Source organism: Cryptotermes secundus, unplaced genomic scaffold, assembly GCF_002891405.2.
Source record: "Cryptotermes secundus unplaced genomic scaffold, Csec_1.0 scaffold722, whole genome shotgun sequence".
Taxonomy (NCBI): Eukaryota; Metazoa; Arthropoda; class Insecta; order Blattodea; family Kalotermitidae; genus Cryptotermes; species Cryptotermes secundus.
This window is the reverse complement of record NW_019729219.1, coordinates 332,155-356,684: the sequence shown is the minus strand read 5'-3', so window position 1 is coordinate 356,684 and position 24,530 is coordinate 332,155. Positions and strand designations below refer to the sequence as shown.

The 24,530-nt window shown below is 40.4% G+C and overlaps 1 protein-coding gene across 7 annotated transcripts in view; it reads left to right on the top strand.

Moving 5' to 3' along the window:
- The window catches only part of LOC111865533 (high affinity cAMP-specific and IBMX-insensitive 3',5'-cyclic phosphodiesterase 8B), a 292,551-nt gene that overhangs the window by 192,476 nt on the left and 75,545 nt on the right, over positions 1–24,530 (top strand). For 4 of the 7 annotated variants that reach the window (XM_023853639.2, XM_023853640.2, XM_023853641.2 and 1 more), the window contains one exon: positions 22,400–22,453. The exons of 1 other annotated variant lie outside the window; for it this stretch is intronic. In XM_023853639.2, coding sequence (XP_023709407.1) covers positions 22,400–22,453 — 54 coding nt within the window. The remainder of the gene's footprint in view (positions 1–22,399; positions 22,454–24,530) is intronic. 2 more of the 7 variants (XM_023853642.2, XM_023853644.2) reach the window with 1 other exon arrangement.

Below are 24,530 nucleotides of genomic sequence, written 5' to 3'. Positions count from 1 at the left end.
ACTCTAACTGTAGAAGAAAAATTTTTGCTTCACCATTTGACTATATTTAAGTGATTAGGTTTTCGCATCTGGAGTATCACTGTCCGTATTCAAGCAAACGCTACAGTGGCAGCTCAGGTATCATTGCTAAGCAACGGTACCTGAGCTGTCACTGTAGCGTTCCCAGGCAACGTTCCTTCAGTCAACAACACGTTCCCAGGCAACGAACTTTAATCCAACAAGACGTTCCCAGGCAACGAACCTTCATCCAACAAGACGTTCCCAGGCAACGAACCTTCATTGAAAGTTATCCAGTTTCCGGGGTAACTTCGTTACTGCCCGGCAAATAACACGCAACTACTTAGTAGAGCAAACGCTATGCAGTCATGGATCATGAATCAAGGATTTAAAGGGGAAATAAAGCTCAATTCCTAACATGGAGTTTAAAATGTCGCATCGGCTTTCGGGAATACGTCGAGTTGGACTTTGAGGATTTTCTAACGTTTCGGCAAACCTTGCACTTACCTCTTCAGCGTTAATTACTCCTGGCGGAATTTTAGCAGCTCTTGTAAAGGTATCTCATTAAGCGGTTTGTCGGAGTTGAAGCCGTGATTGGGTGAACGAAGGAGCTAGAAGCCAACCAGGAGGGACAGACCTAGTGGAAAGAGTTAACAAAACTGTTGCAGCAATTACGCTGTTAATGAAAGAGTTGATGAAAATGTTCTAGCGACCAAGCGATCCTGCGGACAATGTGGAAACCGTTTCAGCGACTTCATGTTTAAGACAAAGAGATGATGAAATATTTTCTCCTCTGCTGGCTTTTATTTTCTTATCGTCCTCCTCCTCCTCTTCCCCCCACAAAGACAGGAAGGGGACCACCTTCATGCAACAGTTTGCACGTATTTGTATTTAGGATTTTCGGCTCTCTTAGTACTCCTAGTGGCTATGAAAAGTCCTATCATCTCGTGTATAACTCCCTGTAGTTCTTCGAAGCCGGTCACAGTGGCCGCACGGTCTAAGACATGAACTGTTTTCGCCCGCTCGAACGCTGGGATCGTGGGTTCGAATCCAATGTGAGGCATGGATGTCTATGTGCGTTTATTCTGTTTATGTTGTCTTTGTATGCAAGTAGCGGCCTTGCGACGGGATGATCCCCCCTTCCAGGAAGTCGTACCGACTGTGTAAAAAGATTAAGAACCTGAAAAGAGGCTAAGGCTCAACAAAGGGCTCTAGAGCCGTAGATGGATGGGTGAGTGGGTGGGTGTATGGATGGATGGATCTTTGAAAGCGAACCAAAATTTCGGAGCAAAATGTCTCCTTAATCTTCAAGGTAGGAGGAAAAGCTAAGAAAGAAACCAGCATGCGGCGGGTAGCAAGCGAGCCTGCATGGCTTATTCTTCGACCCTGAAGATGGAGGCGACATATTCTTCCGAAACGTCTGTGACACTACAGGTAGAACTCTTCGTATTTGTTTATTTCCTAAATATTCATATACCCCAATTCCACGTTTATGGAAATTTAGTTAACGAATATCAGCGTTAATTAAATTTGAAAATCAATATATTTTTTCGATAAATTCTGGAAAATCGACGCGCAAATCGCTGTTCTAGAAGTTCAGATCTGAGTGAGTCATCACCAGTATATTTTTAGTAACGGCATATCACCTACGTTGGCCCATATTTTAATTATGATTGATAGACTAATTGAAATTGGAAGGTGCTATGGCATGGAAATGAATGTGGAAAAAACAAAAATAATGAAAATTTCGAGACAACCAACCCCAGTCACAATAAAGATAGACCAAAAACAACTGGAGAATATGAAATGTTTTAAATATTTGGGTATCTTGTTAACAGATGATGGAAGGTGTACTAGTGAAATTAAATCCAGGATTACCATGGCAAAAGCTGCATTTAGCAAGAAGAAGAATCTTTCTACCAGCAAATTGGACATAAATTTGAGGAAGAAACTAGTGAAATGCTACATTTGGAGCATAGCTCTGTATGGGGCTGAAACATGGACACTTAGGGCAGTAGATCAGAAACATCTGGAAAGTTTCGAAATGTGGTGTTGGAGAAGGATGGAGAAGATCAGTTGGACCGATTATGTGAGAAATGAAGAAGTGTTAATTAGAGTCAGTGAGCAGAGGAATATCCTACACGAAATAAGAAAACGGAAGGCTAATTGGATTGTCTATGTTTTACGCAGAAACTGCCTTCTAAAAGAAGTTATCGAAGGAAAGATAGAGGGGCGGAGAGAAGTGACAAGAAGACGAGGAAGAAGACGTAAGAAGATGCTGGATGACCTTGGGGACAGAAGGGGATACTGTCATTTGAAGGAGAAAGCTCTAGATCGCATTAAATGGAGGAATTGTTTTGGAAGAGACTGTGGACCTGTCGTCTTGACAGATTAGTGATGATGATGATGATGACTGTGTTTATTTTTAATTGCTACTCTTCCTTTTGAATCGTTTTTATTATTATACATTTCGGTACAAATACAGCATATGTCCAGGCTTGTGTATTTTTATGTAACCTTAGGCCAACTGTTATCCATATATTTGTTATCTCAAGTCTCTATAACTCTATTTACTGTCTTTAAATTAACGGAAAATTAGTTTTCATTAAACACATTTTCACATTCTCTCTGTGAAAGGAGGTAATGCATATAAAACCGTCATTTTATCTCAGTTTTATTATGTCATATACGATTGAAGCACGTATAGTTTCAGAACTTAAATTAGTACTTATTCATGGAGCTGAGACTTTCTTGAGGAGCCTCCAATTCTGCAGCCACTCAAGAACTTCCCAGCACTTTATGGATCCCGAAGGTTCATTACCGTGTTCACAAGAGCCCTCCACTCATCCCTATCCTGAGCCAGATCAATTCAATCCATAACATCGCATCCTATCACTCTAAGATCCAGTTTAATGTTGTCCACCCACCTACGCCTTGGTCTTCCCAATGGTCTCTCTCCTTCTTGCTTTCCCACCAATATCTTATATGCATTCCTCTTCTTCCCCATTCGTGCTACATGCCCTGCCCATCCCATCCTCCTTGACTTCATCATTCTAATTACACTTGGAGAAGAGTACGAGTTATGAAGCTCCTCTTTATGCAGTAGAATACTTTCGCAGCAAATGGGAAAAATTACATATGAGGATGTAAGACGAAAGTGGACTAAGTTACACACTGAAGGGCTTCAAATGTTGTACTTGTTGCAGGATGTTTAAATTAAGGAGATGAGGAGTACGGGACAGGTAACTCGTCTGGTTAAAAAATTAAATAAATTTTAATTGCAGAAAATAAGGGAAAGCGAGAACTATGGAAGCGTAGGCTTAGATGGAATGTTAATATTGAAATATACCTTGGAGAAATTGTGTTTAGCTGTAGAGAGTAGGCTAAACTGGATCAAGATAGGATTCAAAGGTAGGAGTTTATAAAGACGTAATGAACCTTCTGATTTCTTAATGAGAAAATTTTGACCGGTGGAATAACTAAACTCTCATAGAAGACTGTACTCCATGAAGGTTAGCTGTCAGTTAAAAATGTTATGTCCTTCATAATTCTCTTTTCTTACGCCAAGCGTTTGTATGCGTTATTTTCATAAGGCATATACGAGTAAACTGAACGCATAATTGGGACTTCGTGTATGTTCGTCCCGTCATACTGACTCTCTGTACGTATGCTCCATTTTCGAAGCACTCTCGGAAATAAAGTAATATCAAAATTTGCTGGCAAATCCGAATAGCGCAGTCGGTATAGCGACGGACTACGGATTTGACCGCCCGGGTTCGATTCTCGACAGTGGAAGATTTTTCTTTTCTCCACAGCGTCTAAACCGACTGTGGTGCCCACCCAGCTTCCTGTCCAATGGATACCGGGGGCTCTAACCCCGGAGATAAAGCGGCAGGGGCGTGAAACTGATCACTCACCTCCATCTAGCGCTGAGGTCAAGAATGATGAAGCTATACCTCGCCTCCCCCTTATGTCGTGAGGTCATAGTGCTTAATTAAATAAGTACAGGGACAAACTTGGCTTTGACCTTACTTTTTTTAATATACTGAAAGTTTAAGATATCTTCACTTTCAGATCATTCTAAATAGAAATTTAATTTCTGCATTGAAAGTTAGAAAAATGACGTCCATTGGGAAAAACCGTGATATAAAATAAGGAAGTTTACATAAGTCTGCAGGTCACTGAGACAGAAACGCCGTACCGACAAATGTGGTGGGCCCAAAGTGTTTAATAATGATATTGATTGTGAGTAAAAACAAGCTCATGTTACAGAACACAATTTCTGAATAATAACATACGTAGTAGATCCTGTATGTAAACCCAAAATTAATCTGCTGTGAACGGAATGACAGAGAATAAAATTATAATTCTGTTTCTTTAATATAAGCCGCAATAAATGAGTGATTTCGAACATCCGTAACGCCTCTGACTCGCATTCGAATGCCAGCTAGAACTTAGCATCCTCGCCGAGAATTGTCATGATTTTCCTCAGTTCTTCCACCCATATTCCTTGATAATGTCACGTATGACGGGTTTGCGTGACTAATAATAATGGGTTCCCGATTGGTTGATTGAATTTATTGGCACTGCTGTTACAATTATATAATCAGCTATATCAGCTCACAATCAGTGGCTGTCTCAGACTTGCTCCGTTCCTTACTGGACTCTGGTGTCATCTCTTCTACTGTGACGAATGCCGAATGAAAAATCAGACTTCATTCTCTCAAAGTCAAAGTCAAAGTCAAAGTCAAAGTCAGTCAGTCTGTCTCTCTTGGTGTCGATCCTCGGCTGAAGCTCATGACCAGATGTTACTTTTTAAATGAAAGTTACTGTCACTCTCCCGAATGACGACTTCCTTTCATAACTTCGGGGCGAACCGAATATAAGTCGTCGTGTCTTACAGTTCCTCTGTTATCCTGTTTCTTTCTATATTTATCCGTTGTTACAGAACGTGCTTATCGAACCGTTGCCTAGTAGTAGATTATTCCTCGGCTATTCGTTGCATCGGGAACATGTGCTTGGCTAGCAATGAACTTCCGCTCTGGTTCCACTGTCCCGGCTTTCAGGAGTCATTTCACAGTATCCTATGGCGATTCTTCCACGCCTCTCTCTATCATTCATAATCATTTTACTATATCCATTTCGATGCTACTTACTTAACCGTAGCAGTGAGTACGATGTTATAAAATAAGAGTACTCAAGAGTATTAGAATTTCATATAAAATGCGATGCGATGACGTGGTTAAAAGGCATCAGTAAAATCTTCATTATCTTATCAGCCGATTACAATTTTAATGATAATCTCGCAGTTCCAGTTGATACAGGAGCCTGAGCCCCTCGTGTATCTTTTATCTTAATCTGTCATGTTGAAGATACGAAGTTTCGATCAGTAACGTTACGAAAATATTTCCCTTTGACGTTTGCCCATTGTCTGAATAACAGGTTAACAAATTCTGACACAGTCGCTCTGTAGTTGCCTTTAAAGACCATGTAAATTTCATTTGTTAAAATATCTTTAATACCGTAAGACTCACGAAAAATAAAAACAATATTGGTATTGTGTGTTCCGTTTTTCTTGACTTTTGTTTGAATTTTTTTTTTCGTTTCGAGAATTGTTTAATGAATTACTGGTACATTTGGATGCGCACAGCCATACATGTGGGTCTCCATCTAAACTGTCCGTTAATATTGTCCGATTTTAACCAAAGCGGCAAAGTACGGACAGACATTACTTGTATTCCCCGGCAAGAAATATTTCATGCTGACAGACGGAGGAACAGGCATATATGCCGAAGCTAATTGTCCGGCTTTTGCAGCTTCTAATTCATGAAACACCAGTTTGTGAACGACGTTTCGAAGGCAGGCTTTGTCTCAATCTTCAGGTTAAATAATATAATGTGACGTATGCAGCGGCTCGCTAAACACCTTCTCGTTTCTAGGTAAAACCTACAACAATACGCGACAATAGTAGATGCCCAATTCTAGGCACTGGACATGTGTTCTGTGGAGTCCGCCCCGAGGCTATGTAACAATGAGTGACGCTGGCTCCAGTAGTTACAGAATTGTGCAAGCGGCGAGCAGAAGTCATGCGTCGAAGATAGTGATTTTGTATAAAGGTCAGATACGATTATCAAATCCAAAACCCGTTTAATGAGTCACGCAGACCCCCAATATGTGACAATAAGGACCCTTAGCTCCGTAAATGTAATTGAAGAACAACATAGCCATATAAATACAAACCACTCCGTCCAATGTGACATATAAGTTTTTACTACATGAAAACTTATCTCCCTTAAATGTTTCGGTCCTTACGGATTATCTTCAGAGGGAACATTATTACAAACTGGAAACTACCATCACAATAGGTGTTTTGATTTAAAATACATACACTTATATTCTATAAAGCACAGTACGCATAAAGTCGATCATTTCACAATCACAGCAGCTTTTAAAAAATTTAAAAAACCTTTATTGTCACTAGTTAACATTTTTAAACCACGTAGGTTCATGTCCATACTCCTATTGTCCTTCTTGTATGGGGCAGATTTTGTGCCGCCTGTCTATCTTGAGGAGGTTCTTGATGTCGTCCAGGGTTTGCTCGTGGCTTGCTGTGTTGTATGTATGTATTTTAAATCAAAACACCTATTGTGATGGTAGTTTCCAGTTTGTAATAATGTTCCCTCTGAAGATGGACCGTAAGGACCGAAACATGTAAGGGAGATAAGTTTTCATGTAGTAAAATCTTACATGTCACATTGGACGGAGTGGTTTGTATTTATAATTGTTAGTGTGACGGACCAGAATGAAACAAATAAAATTTAACATAGCCATATGTAATGAAGTGTTACCTCACTGGAACAAGACAGTGTCTTAATTCGTAATATTTTGCTTAAAACCAAGACTTCTGCATCAAATCTTAAGCTAAGCCCATTACACACAGAGTTAAGGAAGTGCTTTATGGATGCTGCAAAATGGGGCTAAAGCTTCAAAACAAAGTTGTTTGACAGTGAAGAAACATGGCTGAAACTTCTGTCCTTTATGCAGCCACTGTCTAACAGAATAGCATGCTAACGAGAAGTGAAGTGCAGGCGAGCTTGTCTGATGATGCAGACATAACAGGATGACAGTCTGCCAGCCTGTGAATAGATTTAAGTGTGCAGAAACGCATACTGTTGACCACTTCATTGAGCAAACAGGAATAGTCGATCTTCTTGAAGTGTTGATGTTTTCTTGGTTAAATTTAACATTAGGTTCCACGCATTAAAGAATCAATGAATGAGCTCAAGAAGTGAAGCCTGTGACGCTAAGTTCGAATCACGGCCGAGACTTCGATTATCCTTGCTGATATTTTATTATATTTCGGCATCCTGTCGCGTTGAGGCATCATTCTCATTATTAAAGTACACCGTCAGCAATGCAACAGTGACATAAAAGACACCTAAAGTATATATTTTTCACTAAAAGTGTAATTAAATATCATAAAATATCATTAAGACACTGCAAATATATTTTATACACTAAAAGTGATTATCAAAGTACTTTCAAAAGTCTTTTTGTTTTTCTTATTTTATTTTTGTTTTACATAAATCATGTAAAACAAAAAGACATTTTAAAGTATTTTGATAGTCACTTTTAGTGAAAAATGTTATTTTATGTGTCTTTTATATCATTGTTGCATTATTGACGGCATACTTGAATAATAAGAATGCTGACTGATCTTTTTCGTGGTATTACTCGGTCTGTCCAAGAAAAAATAGGCAGCTGCTTCTACCTTCTACATAATGTTCACTTCATTCTTATCCTTAACACTGCATAACCATAATGTTCAGTTCATTTCCATCCTCACATTGCATAACCACAGCAATTAAAATGTTCACCCTTGTCACGAATGAATAAATATTCAGTAGAAGGGCATATTTTGAAACATATTGAAATGTAACAATTCTAGTCCAAGCCGTGGGATTATGTCAAGCAGAGGACTTGATTGCAAGGCTCCATTCATTCTTAAGCCCATTAGTAGAATGGGTTGAGAGATCATCGTCAGGCCCCGACCACTTCACCTTCCTGGAGAGAGCTCCCAGTACCAGTTCAGCAAGGGGCTGAGTGCACTCCGAACAGTCTGGACCCGGCTGTGTAATGTCTCTACTCTCGATTAACCGTGACAACGACAGAATTTATAACGGCGTGTAATGTCAGTAGCACATCTGTATTAACAAGAGAGATGATACAGACGGTAGGGCCTCTGACCTTTCTACTTTTATTCGTGAGGTGCCCTGTTTAGATATCGGCCTGGACTTCGAATACCTTGAGTGCGTTATCTACTGGTTCTCCTGAGTTCCTTCAGGCGAATTACAGGATCATACCTTAAATTATGCCACGACCATATCTTTCCAATTTATTATTCAGGGACAGCTATATAGTTCGACCTGTTGACAGTGCTTTTAAAAACAAATAAGAAAGCAAACATTTCTGTCGGAAGGAAAATAGATACATATAAATGCTAATAACGGATACAAATTATCAAATTTTCTACTTTGACCATTGGTTAAATCTGAGGTTATTTAACAACTCTATTTCAACTGCAGTATACTGTGGTATCAGGTCAGTTGTCATGGACAGTAAATGAAGATTTAAAGGGAAATTGTCGAGGCGTATTTCAGAATAATCTGTCAATATTTGCTAGGAGTTACTGAGGAAAAATTCAACTATCCCATGTCGGGGTAGTCGGTAGTCCGGTAGGGATGCCAGAGATCTCTTGAAGACAAGTTTACGGCGTTACTTCAGCACCTGCTCAGACATCTGATCTAACACAGTGGCGTGCTAGCAGGTCAAATCAAATAAGTTGTGCTTTTCTGCTAGCTATGAATACGCCCATTTACACATCTGCTTGTAACACTCAAGCTCCATTTTACTGTTACTTTTAGAGATGAAGGTATGATTCAAGTACGTAAATGTTATAAAATGTTGAAGCGCTCCTGTGCTTAATTAAGCACTACTCCTTGAAGATGTGTGAGGTAGTGGCGGCAGAAGAGAATCGCCTTACATGGGGAGGTTTCTTTGGAGGCTCGTTACAAAGGAAATATAACTTTGGATGTGTGAAAGTTGCTGGAAATTATTATTATTATTCAAACCACAAATACAAAGGAAGGAAAGCAAAATTATTAAAGAACATCACATGGAGCTGAGCCCTTCTTGAGAAGCTGCCAATTGTGCAGATACTAAAAAATTTTCCAGTATTTTATGGAACCCGAAGGTTCATTACCGTGCTACAACAGCCCTCCAATGGTTCCTATCCTGAGACAGATCAATCCAATCCATAATATACCATGCTGTCTCTCTGAGATCCATTTTAATATGAACATCACTTCAAGAGTTGTTCCAAAAACTAAGAAGGAAGTCAGTCTCTCCCTTTTAGAGCATCAGGATTCCTAATACGAGGAAGTTGCTTAGGCTTCATTTATAATAATATTAGTATGTCCGCCGATCACAACAACTTCACGCTTTCAATAAATAACTGATAGAATCAAACTCTCGATAAGTTAGTGTAGTTTATTAAAATATTTTCACGCTACATGTTTCTGTTCTTTCCGACCACCATCGGGCGTTTATAAACAATAAAATAGTGTATATCAACGTTCATTACTAACCTACATGACCCAATGGATCCATTGCTTATAGTCTTGTCATATAAAAATTTTTAAGTAAGATTATGATGTTTAAAGACCCTAAAGTAATTGTCGAACATTAATACACCTTGTCTAAAATTATTATTCTTTTTATTTTTCTAAAAATTGTCTTGTTACGTATAGGGGGTTTTTATTGGTGAAGTGTAGCAGTGGGGTTGTAATATATTTCGTACTTTCGTCCTTATGGGGACGGAGTTGTTTCTGGAGGGTATGTTGGCGTGAATGGTCGATTGTATATTTTTATGGATGAAATGGCTTGTTTCGAATTTTGGTCCATTTTTGCAGATATTGACACTGTGCGGCGATGCTGGTGACCACTTGTTCTACTTGGGTGGTTTATCAAAAAATTAAGAAAATATTATGAGGAAATAGTTGTGTTGTATGCTTTTCCTGTAGTTACTTAACGATTTTGACGTTCTGTGGTGGGCTTACTGGTGGTATCAGTCAACTTTCAGCATAGTGCGTTGTTTCTCATTTTCTGAAAAAAAAAAAAAGGTTTCCATGTGTTGCTAATGTAAACGTAAAATGGATTTATGAATACTACGTGCTTGGTGCATATATAATATTAATTTGTGCAATTACTTGTTCAGTTATGACACAGTTGCTTCTGATGTGATATTTTATCTCTTTACGTTATGGAGAATGAACTGAGGTTTGCGTTAGGTACAATCAGGAGTATTGTATAGGAGGGTGGGGCAGACTTTTTACTTTCTTTTAGGTGGTGATGGGGAAGATGCTACATTTGGCGAGTCAGAAGTTCCGGACACTTATATTTATATACTTCTGAGGTTTTAATCTCATCGCATAATATAAATTCAGTAAATTCCTCGGCAAGTGACGGCAGAACTTAGGATGCCATAGATCTTTAGCGCTAAAAGATAGCTAAATGACACACTGACAAAATATTGTTAAAACAGCATGGAGAACAAGATATGAAGATAAGATAGGTAGTTTATATAACATCAGATAATTTCTTCTTAATCTGGAGAACAGTCTTCATACAACAAAGGTTCCTTCTGCTACATCTTCGCAAGGTGTGTGCGCCCACATGAAGCAGACAGGGCAGTTGACCCATTCATCTTTTTGGTCCTCTGGGAATACGCTGTAGTCATGAACCCATTCATCATCCTCGTTCCCGTTACCATATACGTTCTGTTCATCGCTAAGATGAGCAACAATTTCTTCTTTCTGGTTTGCGTTTTACTATCTTCTTAAGCCTGACTTCAGCTTGTGCCGTCTCCACCATAAGTAACTTCTTCATCTGTCTGTAAAAATTTACCCCTGTGCTAACTAATTAGGTCTACGGGGGAGTGTACGTATAGGTCCACATTTTTTTGACCCCGACACTAGCTGGACTTGAGCTGTCAGCTTCACTGCCAGGACTCTTTACCCCCGGGGAAGAGCCCCCCCCATACCCATTGGATAGGAGGTTTTGTGGACCCCAATCTGTCTGTAGGATAATTGATTTTTAATTGCTGGCATATTTCTGACTTTTTCTCCTGAGCTCTGCTTTGAAATCCAGTCTTGTTTACAAGTTGATTCTTCCAGGCTTCTTTACTAGACCCATGTACTGTGAACAATCACGTATGCTGACCCTGCACAAGAATTGGTCTTTTGACTTTTCTTTGAGTACACAGGAAGAAGGACATTTTCGAGACCTCTAATTGAATATTATTAACTTGATCACTGGAAGTGCCCAGTTGAGGGTCTGTGTGTGTTTCAACAGAAGCATGCTTACAGTCTTGTCTCGAATTTTTCCTGGAAGAGGGCACGCGGTAGCGTAGTTGTTGAGGCACTATGCTACACGCCGGAAATTCGCGGGTTCGAGTATCAATGAAGTGGATTTTTTTTTTTTAATTTACCTAACCTCTCCAGCCGCACTATGGCCCTGGGGTCGACTCAGCCTCTAGCAGAAATGATTACCAGGAATTATCCTGGTGGTAAAGGTCTGCGGGCGCGTAAGGCTGATAAACTTACCGCCATGCGTGAGCCAATTGTGTAGAAAATATGAGATCCTCGGCGTCTCACTACCCTATAGGCCTCCACGGCCTATTACAGGGATAGCTTTTTTTTTTTTACATGGCAGGACGAGTACGTGGAATAGATATGGATGGATGGGATCTATTCTACTTTATATTTTCATGCACTATTTCAGCATTTACATGTAGAAACTGAGTAAAGAAAAACGAAAATTCTGATCCCAGTCAGACAAATCGATTTGGGGTTTGAAACCGGGACTGTCCAAATCCGAACCAGGATAACTAACTATTATACCATGACATTACGTGGCATAATTTAAATTGAGGAATAGAATTTGTGTTGGATACACTGAATGTTCTTTCGTTTGTTTACACTTTGTAATGGTCGTGTCAGTACATAAGTGATTGTGCTGAGTGACAGTCCGTGCGTAATAATCGGGAAACGGGTGGCTTCTCCGATTTTGAAAGAGGAAATATCATTGATAGGCGTTTAGCTGGAACATCTGTGACAAAAACTGCCGGATTATTAGATGTATCGGGAGCGAGAGTTTCTAATGTTATGTCTGCATACACGAATCATGAGAAGACAACATGAGCGAAGAGGAACAGTGGACGAAAATCAACATTGACAGAAAGAGATCGTCGTACGTTGAGAAGGATTGTTTCGAAAAATCACAGAACTACTACAGCACAGACGACAGAACAGCAGAACCGAATATTCATCTTGAAAACCGTGTTTCCAAAAAAACTGTCCGACATAATCTTCACAAATCCCACATCCACGGTAGGGCTGCAATTCCTAAACCTCTGATTACTGCAAGTATTGCTCAGATGCGCAAACGATGGTGTCACGATCATAAAACCTGGTCATCAGACAACTGGAAACGCGCGTTATATGGTCAGGTGAGTCATCCTTCACGCTGTTCCCTACATCAGGAAAAGTTTATGTTAGAACACCCAAGGAAGCCTACAATCAGGAATACCTGGTACCAAATAATAAAACATGGGGAGGTTCTGTGATAGTTTGGGCAACAATATCGTGGTACAATAGTCCGTTTGTCCCGTTATTACCCTCCATGGCAGGGTTACTGCAACGGAGTACTTGGATAGCTTGTATAGTAAATGCATCCCATTATCCTGATGTCGTTTCCGAACAACGATGCAGTCTTCCAAGTCGATAGTGACTCCATTCGCACAGCTGGAACTGTTCAGTCATGGTCTGAAGGACATGAAGTTGAACTTTAATGTCATCTATGGCCAGCACAATCACCACATGTTAACATTTTTGAACCACTCTGGTCAGTTTTGGAGACTAGAGTGGGGAACAAATTCCAGCCTCCAAAATTTCTACAGCAACTTGAAGGTGTTCTTGAAGAAGAACGGTATTAAACTGTGCTAGGTACTTTTCAAAACTTGTACCAGTCCATTCCATGAAGGACTGCTGCTGTATTGAAGGCAAAATGTGGTCCAACCTCATTTAATAAAGAAGTTTGTACAGTATATGTAGTGTTTACATTATTTTGTCCAATCCCTGTATATTCCAGTAAGTTCAGTCAGGAGGCCGTTAATTTCTCTGTGACGCTAGACGGCTTATGGTAGTCGCCAATACTGAGGAAAATTTTCAAGAAGAGCACAGCAAATTTAATGATAAAATTTAAAGTAAGTGACCGATAGTTAACCACATAGATAGTAACAAACACATTTTTTTCTGATATGCCAATGAAATCTCCGAAGTTACACAGATAAGCTGATAAGTGAGTATTAACTTATATCATGACGCGCCACTTGTCGTCGTACATCTTATTCAGTTTTTTTTTTATCGAAGAAAAGTAACTTTATGAAATGGTTGCATAGCGACTATTTGCAGGACCGGGTCTACCAGGAAAGTTTCCACGTCTTGCTGGCTAGGGCTAAAGGTAAAGGTAAGGTAAAGATGTCCCTGTAATAAGCCTTGGAGGCCCTTAGAGTTGTGAGACGTCGAGGTTCCCAGATTTTCTACGCAATCGGCTCACAAATGGCCGTGAGGTTGTGAGCCTTACGCGCCGGCCGTCCTTTACTCCCAGAAAGATTCATGGTACTTATTTCTGTTAGAGGCTGAGTCGAGATCGGGGTCATAGTGCGGCAGAAAGGTCAGGGGTTCGATTCTCGATGAGGTCAATGGATTTTTCAATTGACCTAATCCTTCCAGCCGCACTGTGGCTCTTGGGTAAATTCAGCCTCTAACAGAAAGGAGTATCAGGATCTTCCCGATGGTGAGGGCGGCCGGCGTGTAAGGCTGACATCCTCACTGCCATTTGTGGGCCGATTATTTAGAACATGTGAGAACCTCGACGTCTAACAACCCTGTGGGCCACCACGGTTTATTACAGGGATAGCTCTTCTCTTATTCAGTTCCGTAATCATTTCACATGTTCAGTAGGCCTCCTTGGACGGGTGATCATCCCGTCCAAGGCCCATATCTAAACACAGGACGGCACAAACAGAATAAACGCATGCATACACCAAACATCCTTGCCTTGAATGGGGTTAGAACCTACGATCCCAGCTTCCGAGCGAACGAAGACAGTTCATGTCTTAGACCTCTCGGCTACCGTACGCGGCACAAGGTTGCTTAATTTTTCTTTGCCAGCTTAGGGCCACTATTGTTATAAAGATATTATGGAAAGATGCTTCACATGCCCAAACTTATTCCTGAATCTTCGTTGAGGAAATAAGAAAGGGTGTTTTATTAAAATCTTATAACTTCATGTCATATCAAATGTATCGAGCGGAAGTGAAACTTGAATGATGAAGAGAAGAGATATGAAACAAAAGAAATGCGATTTGCCACAGTACGTATTATACAGGACGAGGTTGTCAATTGGGGACGCGAATGAGGTAAACTGAATACTGTTATTACAGGATCCGGCCGAATCTTCTCTGTATACGCCTCCATCTCTTCGTAGCAGGAGGTCTTCTCTAGGCGATCAACTTCATGTTCGCTATCCAGGCATTAACTGTGAACCTTATTTCCTCCTCTTCTCTTATCTGTTCTTGACTGGTCCTTATTTCTTGTTTCGTTTCCTCTCTCTCGGTTTTTCTATTGGCGTGCATTCTTTTTTGGTTGTCGTCTTTCTTGGCATCCTCCTTTTTCTACATTGTTTTCATGTCCTCTCGTATAGTTTTTATATTGGTGTCCATTCTTACCAGTAGGCGTTCCATCATTTGTCCCAAGGCCACAATGCGTGATGTAGGTACCCGATGCAGTCGCAGATCCAATAATTCGATAAATCTGATCCAATCCGTACCACTTCCAACTCTTGAAAACAAGAAACCCCCAGCAAAGCAATGGCAGATCGCGCATCTGAGAACATGACTCATATATATATATATATATATATATCCGCTCAACTCATATCTTCATATTCCAAAACGTAATTAAGGTTGCAAAAATATGAAAGGAGATATATTCAGCTTCTGCGATGCGTTGGAATAAAGAAGACCGTCTGATATAGGAGATTGTGTCTGAGAGAAAAAGAAGTACATAAAATTGGAACTCCTTAATATAGATGAAGAAGTAGGGAATGAGAAGCACGTAAATGGGTAAGCTGCTTGCGGGGGATAGAAGCCACAGGAATACTGCAGAACTGATTAGTCAACGAGACACTGGAAGTTTTGTAATACAGAGTAGGCAGAATTCACTTCTCTGTGATTAGAATGAGAAATGCATACATAGTTTCAACAATTTTCTGAGAAAATGTATCTGATTTCGATGTCAGTTCGTTTTTGGTCGGCTTTAACAGCGAATAGTACTTAAAATGCACCTGTTGATATAGTACGTCTATCTATCCGCGTATACCACCTCGAAAACCGTTAAATGCGTTTTCATCGAACTTCGTAATTGGAGAATTTTACCGAAACTTTTGGAAACACCCAACTTTTGCTTAAAATTAAGTTGCAGTAAAGAACACCCTGCGCGGTATAAGGCATGAACTGTCTTTGCTCTCTCGAAAACTGGGATCGTGGGTTTGAATACCACTCAAGGCATTAAAGTCTGTATGTGCGTCTATTCTGTGTTTGTGTTGCCATGTATATACGTAGCGGCCTTGTGACGGGCTGATCGCTCATCCAAAGAGTCCTACCGACTGTGTAAAAAAGGTTACGAAACTGAAGAGGCTAGGGCCCAACAGAGGACTGTAGAGCCACTTATGGGTGAATGAATGAATTAATCAATAAGTTGTTATAGGGAATCCTACATGTTTTTCTATGTGCATCTTGAGTATGACTCACTAAATGCTTTTCGAAACTGAAAATGGTTTGGACATAAGGCATAAAAAGAAGCGAAACGTAAATTTTGTGTCCAGTCCAACCATTGCTTAGCAGTTTTTTTTCCGTAAGTTTGTTACAGTTTTAATTGTTATGTTATGTGCCCATGTACTAGTTTATTAAGTTTGATTATCATCATTGAGACATTTTAATAACTTCGCTTTCAAAAGTTCGTATTTAGAAACATTAATTGCAATTACTTAACTTCACAATAGTCGCCCAAGCAGTCTATAGAATCTTGCCTTGTATGGAAGCTGAAATTTCATTTCCATGTTCACAAGGGCCCATTACTGAATTACAGTCTGTGTTAAATAAATTTAGTCCACATCCTTATATCCTGTTTCTTTAAGATTCATGTTAGTATTGTCTTCCCTTCTACGCTTGGGTCCTGCAAGTGCTATGTTATCTTCAGGTGTTTCCTTTATCAGATTTTTTAATTTATATCACATCCCTCCCATGCAAGTTAGGCGTACCGCCCGTCTTCCTCTTCATTATTTAATCAAACTGGTTTTATTTCGTAAAGGGAACAAATTATTAAGACTGCGGTCTTCTCTTGTATGATCCCATTTGATCTCATAATAGAACGTTTAGAAGGAATATATTGCATCTTGAGAGTTAAATCCGCTAGGATATATACCGCATTCCTCTTCAGAGTTAAACCCTGAAGACAGAGGCACTGTGTTGCTCTGTAGTGTTATATCCGAGAATACTATAGGCAAACGGTAAAGTGCCTGCGCTTTATTTAGTAACCACGGTTCCATAAAGATATGTGGGGGAATGGAAGTATGGCTCCACCATTCTTTATCTCGACACTAGGACCTAGTGACTAGGTAGAGGTGAGTGGTCAGCTTCACGGCCTAGTCTCTTTGCCCCAGGGAAAAGAGCCCCAGAAGCCCTCCCCAGAATTAATTTCATACATCTAATACAAAGTATGAAACTCAAAATAAAATGTGAAATCACGATCTAAGTGTATATGATTTATTTTCTTACGCTCATTAAATGATATTAAAGCATATGTTTCGGTCATAAAAATCCTTCTTCATGAGGATATCATAGACTAGATGGAACCTTACAGTTTATGCATACGAATAAAATATTTAAATATCTAAGTCTTAACATTTTTGTAAAAATTAGAACTATTATTGGAATTATGGGGCACGCGGTAGAGTAATTTGTTGGTGCAGTATGGTACAAGTCGGAAGCTCGCAGGTTCGAGTCCCGATGAGGCGGTTCTTTTTTTCAATTGATCTAATCCTTCCAGCCGCACTATGGCCCTGGGGTCGACTCAGCCTCTAACAGAAATGAGTACCAGGAATGATCCTGGGGGTAAAGGGCGGCCGGCGCGTAACGCTGACAACCTAACCGCCATTTGTGAGCTGATTGTCTAGACAAAATATGTGAACCTCGACGTCTCACAATCCTATGGATTTTCACGGCCTGTTACAGGGACAACTTATTATTATTATATTAAAGTTATTGACGTGAACTGTCGTTAAATACGATGTATACCAGTTGTCAAGAAAATCGCATTTAACGACGGTTCACATTAATTAACTTTAACGTAATATTAGTTTTAATTTTTATAAAAGATTTATGACTTAAATGTCATATATTTTCATATATGCAAATTGACGTATTTTCTTCACTCTATGGTACACTCTGAAGATGGCGATTTATGACTGAAACATGTATGCTTTAGGAGTGTTTGATTTACGTAAGAACAGAAAATAGATCTAATTTCAACACAAAAAGTGTATTGGCAAAATGAGCTTTTACCAAGCCACGGAACTACACAATATAGATCTCTCTCTGGCCTCCTCTTACGTTCCTTCTCCTGGGTGCAGGAGTCCTCAGCATTCTCTGCCCTGTTTATCTGTGCTCTTTTTCTTTAACAATGATGCCAGTGTCTCAGACTGTACAGTGGCCAATGTTAGAACAAATGGTGAAGTAGTGGATTGAGGAGGATGTAAAAGTAAACAGCTGTGGCCTATTTGAGGTATATCCTGAATTTTGCGTGGATGGGCTGTGAAAACCACGAAAACCCTCAGGATTATTGATATGCTCTAACTGGGCACCTAAAATATTTATATTAGAAACGTTACCGCCTGAAACCGTTTGTTCGGCACCCTGTTCGCAAATACTCGGCAGTCTCTTTCCTCCCTTAATAAAGTGGTTGTCAGACTATATTGTGACGACATGACGCCACCTAAATAAAGATTCCACCTCGTCCCCCTTTTTAATTTTGCGCGTGTGCGCCTGTGTATGTAACGAGGAGCTGCATTAAATCTCAAAATTTTAACTTCTGTTTCGACGGATTGGTGTACGCGGCAGCGTAGTTGGTTGAGGCATTATGCTACAAGCCGGTAGGTCGTGGGTTCGATTCCCGATGAGTCCATTAGACAACCTCACCGCCATCTCTGAGTCGATTTTCTAGAAAATGTGAGACCCTTGACCTCTCCCAACCACATGGGCCTTCACATCCTGTTACAGGGATAGCATCACCCTTTTTTTTTTACCTTTATTTTGACTGATTAGTTTCTCTGGCCTGTCCCATGCAGAATTAATCTGAGACTATGGGTCTTACAGACAGTTGGTAGGACTCCTTGGACGGGAGATCGACCCGACGGAAGGCCGCTGCGTACACAGGGCAACACAAACGCAGAGCAAACGTAGACATCCATGCCTCGAGTAGGATTCGAACCCACGATGCCAGTGCTTGAGCGAGCGAAGACATACCTTAAGACTCCACGGCCACTGTGATCGGTTTCAATTTTTAAAACAAACATGTTTAAGGTTTCTGTCAAATAATAATATACATCAACATTTTACAAATGCACGAAATAATTGATATCTGATATTTTGGGAAGTATAATGAATTCAGTTTTGAATTTAATAGTTATAGTTTCAAATATTGTAGCCGGGCCAGGACTTTAGAAAAGCCTAAGCCGTNCGGGGTTTATTCCTCAAGATATTCTGAAAACCCGTAATAGATTCTGCTGGTTTGAAAACCAAGATATTCTTCCGTACCGTTAAACGACTAGGTGTGCAAGTCCTCACGTTTTCTTGGACTTTCACGAAATGAAACTGTAAGTAATTATATAAAACAGTTCCATTACTCAAAAGTGATAAACTCAATAGCTATGTAACACTGCTTCTGTGTAAAATAAGGTAAACCTGTCTGTGTAACAGGACGTGGAGGCCCACAATGTTGTCAGAGGTCGAGGCTCCCATATTTTCTAGACTATAGTCTAGAAAATATGGGAGCCTCGACCTCTGACAACATTGTGGGCCTCCACGTCCTGTTACACAGACAGGTTTACCTTATTTTACACAGAAGCAGTGTTACATAGCTATTGAGTTTATCACTTTTGAGTAATGGAACTGTTTTATATAATTACTTACAGTTTCATTTCGTGAAAGTCCAAGAAAACGTGAGGACTTGCACACCTAGTCGTTTAACGGTACGGAAGAATATCTTGGTTTTCAAACCAGCAGAATCTATTACGGGTTTTCAGAATATCTTGAGGAATAAACCCCGGTTCAAATCCCACATGAAGCTACAATGAATTCTATCCACCTTCTTCCCTCTCCTCCTGCCCATAGTTATATCCACTATTCTCCTTAATTCGTAGGGAAACTAGAAGTTTTATGTAGTGGCTGCTCCGTATTCAAAATTATTCCTATATTCACTTTGCCCAAGGAAACCAGACTCCAGAGTTGCTAAAGATCATGCAGTTCTTCTTAATCGCCTCGCACTTTAAAGTTTGTGCAACTTCTTTGTTATTGTACGTAATTATACGAAAATTTCACAGATCGTTCTTACACACTTGGGATATTTGGTTGTTGCATTAAAACATGTTCGTCTATTGTCACTGAAGGTAACGAATTTTGTGCAAATGGAAACAATTGTTCAGAATTTTGGTTAGAGTTTCTGTAAAATGGATTCGGTCTCTAATTTGATGGTAATTTTCAGTTCCCAGATTGTGTGCAAATTTTCTTCTTCTGAAACACCTTATCCTTCAAATACCCACACAGAGTATAATCGCAATGGTTTAAACCCGGTGATGTTGGTGTGGCCATGAGTATCCCTCTTCAAATATCGCAGGATACGGTCTCCACAGGACCGTGCTATCGAAGACATCATGAAAAGACTGAAATACGACAATGCTGCCGTGAGGCAGGCTGAATTCATTGGAGTACTATATCCCACCGCGAAATGGACAAATCCAACATTCGGAAAATTGAAGTAAATATCACAAGTAATTGTCCTCCAGTAGCGCACCATGCTCCTTCGCAAAAACGTAACTTCTCTGTATTCCACCGTCCGAACGTGGCTGCCTCAGCTGCATATTCTGCGGAAACAACAGATTTCCACTTATTGCTGGCCAAGAACCGAATTATTTGTGCTGAACTTCGCATTCACTCTCTTGGGCTTTTTATGATTGTCTCCCGTGTTGCACCGACTTCTTCCGGGCGAACAGACCCGCTACGTTTATCACAGACTCTCTGTGTCTTCCAGCTGTTTAACAGTCTGGTAGATAGCGCCTGCCTCTCGATGGTGCAACAGGAGTAAGAAACTTCAACAATATTGACTCACCAGAGCGAGACAAGAACCACCAGGAGAGTGAAAAGGTTTGTTAATAAACACTTTCTGATCCGTCGTATACGACGCCATCTTGGTACCCAGTTCAGTGTTCCCAACAGAAGGAAAGAAAATTCCTAAGTTTGTAGAACGACCTACGAAGGTTTTATACAGTTGCATTCGATAACAAATCGTATAAATTTTAAGATGTCGGATAATTAAAGACATCATGGACTTGGCGGCAGAAGTGACAAACATGGGACAGCCACTAATCTTTTTGGAGATTATGTTAATTTATTAGAAGCTTGGCGGATTTTCATAGCGGGAACTCTATAGGCTTGTATCCGGGAAATATTCTGTTTGAATCTCTGTCGGGATACCAGTCATCCTGGCTGAGGTTCCTTGTGGTTTTCCTCAGTCCCTCCAGGAAAATTCCGGGATAGTGTGCGCATTAGGTCATTACCCCTTCTTCCCAAACCCCTTAAATTTTATCATTTATCAGTCAACTTATTTTTCAATACTCTGTACTCTAGATGCTGATAACGTGGTAAAGTAGCCCGCAAAACAAATTACGTGCAACTGAGTGGGCCAAAATATTGTCGCGTGTTTCACTGGTATCGCGGCAAGTAAATTCACGCTGGTCTCGGATTTGGCGAATATGTTGATTGGACGGTCACTTTACACTCAATTATTAACTTATAGCGTCCTTTATAAGTTTTTTTCACGCTTACAATTACTTCTTGCACCGCTGATCTTGGTGAAGTGTCTTGATCCTTTTGTCGGATGCGATCTGGCTCCTGCTGTAGTCGGAGCTACACTAAGAACTGACTGGTCAGAGCCAGAGCCAGAGCCAGAGTCAGAGTCAGAGTTACTTTACGACTGGCGGTTTACCGCCAATCAGTTCGTCTTGGCGTCAGGCCCCTTGAGGCCAACGACCAGAATTTTTTTTTTCCCAATTGAACTCTTGCGGTAGTAGTCCTTATGTAACATCCTCTCTGACGAGAAGATGGGTTTGACTATTACGAATACATTTGACCTTTCGTCAAATGTATACCGCATTTACGCATGTATAGGCCGCGTGCGTGTATAGGCCGCAGCACAATTTTCAGACAGAAATTATAGAAAAAATAATTTTCTTGGAATATTATTTCAGGAGTAGAAATTATTCCGAAATATTCCGAATATATTTTTTTTTTAATGAAGTGTGATTTCGAATATAAGCCGCAGCCCAGTTTTCCTCTTGAATTTTTGGCAAAAAATATGCGGCCTATACATGCGTAAATACGGTATTTCGCACATATAACATATTATGGAAAATTGTTCCTTTTGAACTACACACAAGTCCTCTGTCGAAACTGGGCTCTTATAATGTGCACTTGGACTGAATAGAGCGCACCATGGTCAAGGGTTTGGTTTCCCCGTTGCTCGCAACGAACGCGGGAATACGTTAATTTGCGTATTCTTTGCCATGGATATCCTTCCATCTTCGGTGTATCGCATTTGTTATTTAAGCTATTCCAAGGCAACGCCCTGCTGGTATTGCGTTCCCACTGAAGTGTATATACTCGTATTTATCGCCTCCGTTTTCATGCAACTGCCTCGAACAATTCGTTGCTTAGGTTTGCTAGCGTTCGGATTCCAAGGCGTTGCAGCAGAAAGGCTGTCGTTGTCTAGGAAATCAACTCTGATCTCCTCAACCATTCCGGCTTCTCTGGCGGCACGCCACAGTATGAAATTATCAAGGATTGTCATGTACCATAAAGTTAGATATTTAGATGCATCTAAGATGTGAACTGATTTTGTAAATAAAATTACGTTTCTTGATCTTATCTTTAGTGTTTCTTTTTCAGCAGACTGGCACCCCAGGCGGCTTTTCCATAACAAATCAAGACTGCACTACGAAAGTAAGTACGTATTGGAATAGGCTATGTACTGCGCTGCATTGTGTTTCTTTTGACACGTATATACTCGTATATTACATAATTTGTGAAGGTAAAATTATTCCTGTACTTAACTAATTAAGCACTACACCATGAGGGCGTATGGGGGAGTGGATGTATAGGTCCACATTTTCTTGACCTCGGCACTAGTTGGAGGTGAGTGGTCAGCTTCACACCTCGGCCGTTTTACCCCCGGGGAAAGCGTTCCCGATATCCATTGGATAGGAGTTTGGGTGAACCCCAGAACCGCTCTGGACGACATAGGGAAGAGAAAATTCATGACCCCACGGGGACTCGAACTCCGACCCCTCGATTGTCCAGCCAGTAAATATACCGACTGCGCTATCCTGGCTCACATTACATAATTTGTAGTGAAAGGAAAGTAGGAGATTAGTTCTTCCCGGAACTTCTTGCTTAAATAATGATGATCTGTTAAAAAACTGCAGTCTTATGAGCTGTGACGCCATGTAATCTTACAGAAATTTACCTTAAGATGGAGTCATGTTACTCCGTAACGTTGTTAATCTTCTGCCAGCCTGCACAGTGTCACGTGCCAGAACACCGCTTTCTTAATATCCACAGCAATAAAAGCCTCAAACCTCAGATAAAGATACATGTTAGATATGAGGTTCTGTCAGCGGTGACTATAAACAATTTTAGAACTCTTTCAAGAATCCATGCTTCAAATGTTCATAACAGGCTTATCCATGTCTTTAGGTCCCTCTGTTTCTGTTTCTTTCTCTACTTTTTAAGGGACTATCATCATCATCATCATGCCCGTAGGTGTCACTCGCAGTAACTTTCTTTGTGTTTCCATTCCATACTTTCTCAACGCAAAGCAGTGGGTCACAGACTGCAGTGACCATATCCCGAGAATATTCTATCAGAATTTCACTGAAACGGTGCAGAAAGAACACAGAAATCTTCGACAGGCTATAGTACAGATCAGCTTCAGCCCAGACGCGTCCTGAATGCATACCAGGAGAATATTTTAGCATTGCAGACTTAGTTGATATTTTACCGTAGATTATTTTGTTAGGTGTTGATTTATTTTATTTGCTTCTTTTGCCTAATTAAGGAACAACACTCCAGAGAAACTAACATGGAAATTTGAGAAACTAATAATCGCTCAGCTGCTCAAAAATATTTTTGTGGAACAAGGGCCAACAAAATCTAATGTTCTGTTTACCATATCATAAAATTAGATTTTATGATGAGGATTGTTAGCCACCGAACGAGTCACAAAACTTAGGAACACTCTTTGTCTGCTGTCATTAACTTTTTGTTGAATAGGTCTGTATTCACACCTCCCATTCAAATCTGGATGCCGTTTGTCCGTCTGCAACCTGAAGAAGCACCATGCCCCCACGGTGACGTGGGACACGCTTGACATAGTATCGTGTATGTGGCAGTTTGTTTCTCGTATGATAAGTCAATGGGTTTATATGTGATAACTATTCCTTCTTAGCGAAACTATCTCCATGGAACAGAGACCATCTTGAGAAACTGACACCGCTCAGCTAGTCAGATCCCTCAACTTCTTAGGAATTCTAATGTCCCGTTTCTTGTTAACAGTACCTCGCCATCGGACCATATCTTGAACTGGTTAAATTCAGGTCACATCTTTCTATCCTGTTTCTTTAGGATTCAATTTAATATTATTCTCCCGTCCACACCTTGATCTCCCGAGTTGTGATATATCGTAAGGCTGTTGAAAGAGTAACATTGAAGTAGTTTTATGGAAGTAAGTAAGTAAATCTATACATGTAACAGGCCGTGAAGGCCCATAGGGTTGTGATACGTCGCAGCTCCCACATTTTCTAGACAGCCGGCTCACAGGTGCCGGTTAGTTTGTCATCCTTACTCGCCGGCCGCCTTTTACCTCCAGGAATATTCCTAGTATTCATTCCTTATAGGGACTGAGTCTACCCCAGGATCATAGAGCGGCTGGAAGGATTAGGTAAATTGAAAAGAAATCCAGTGACCTCATCGGGAATCGAACCCGCGACCGTCCGACTGGTGGCATAATGCCTCAAACAAC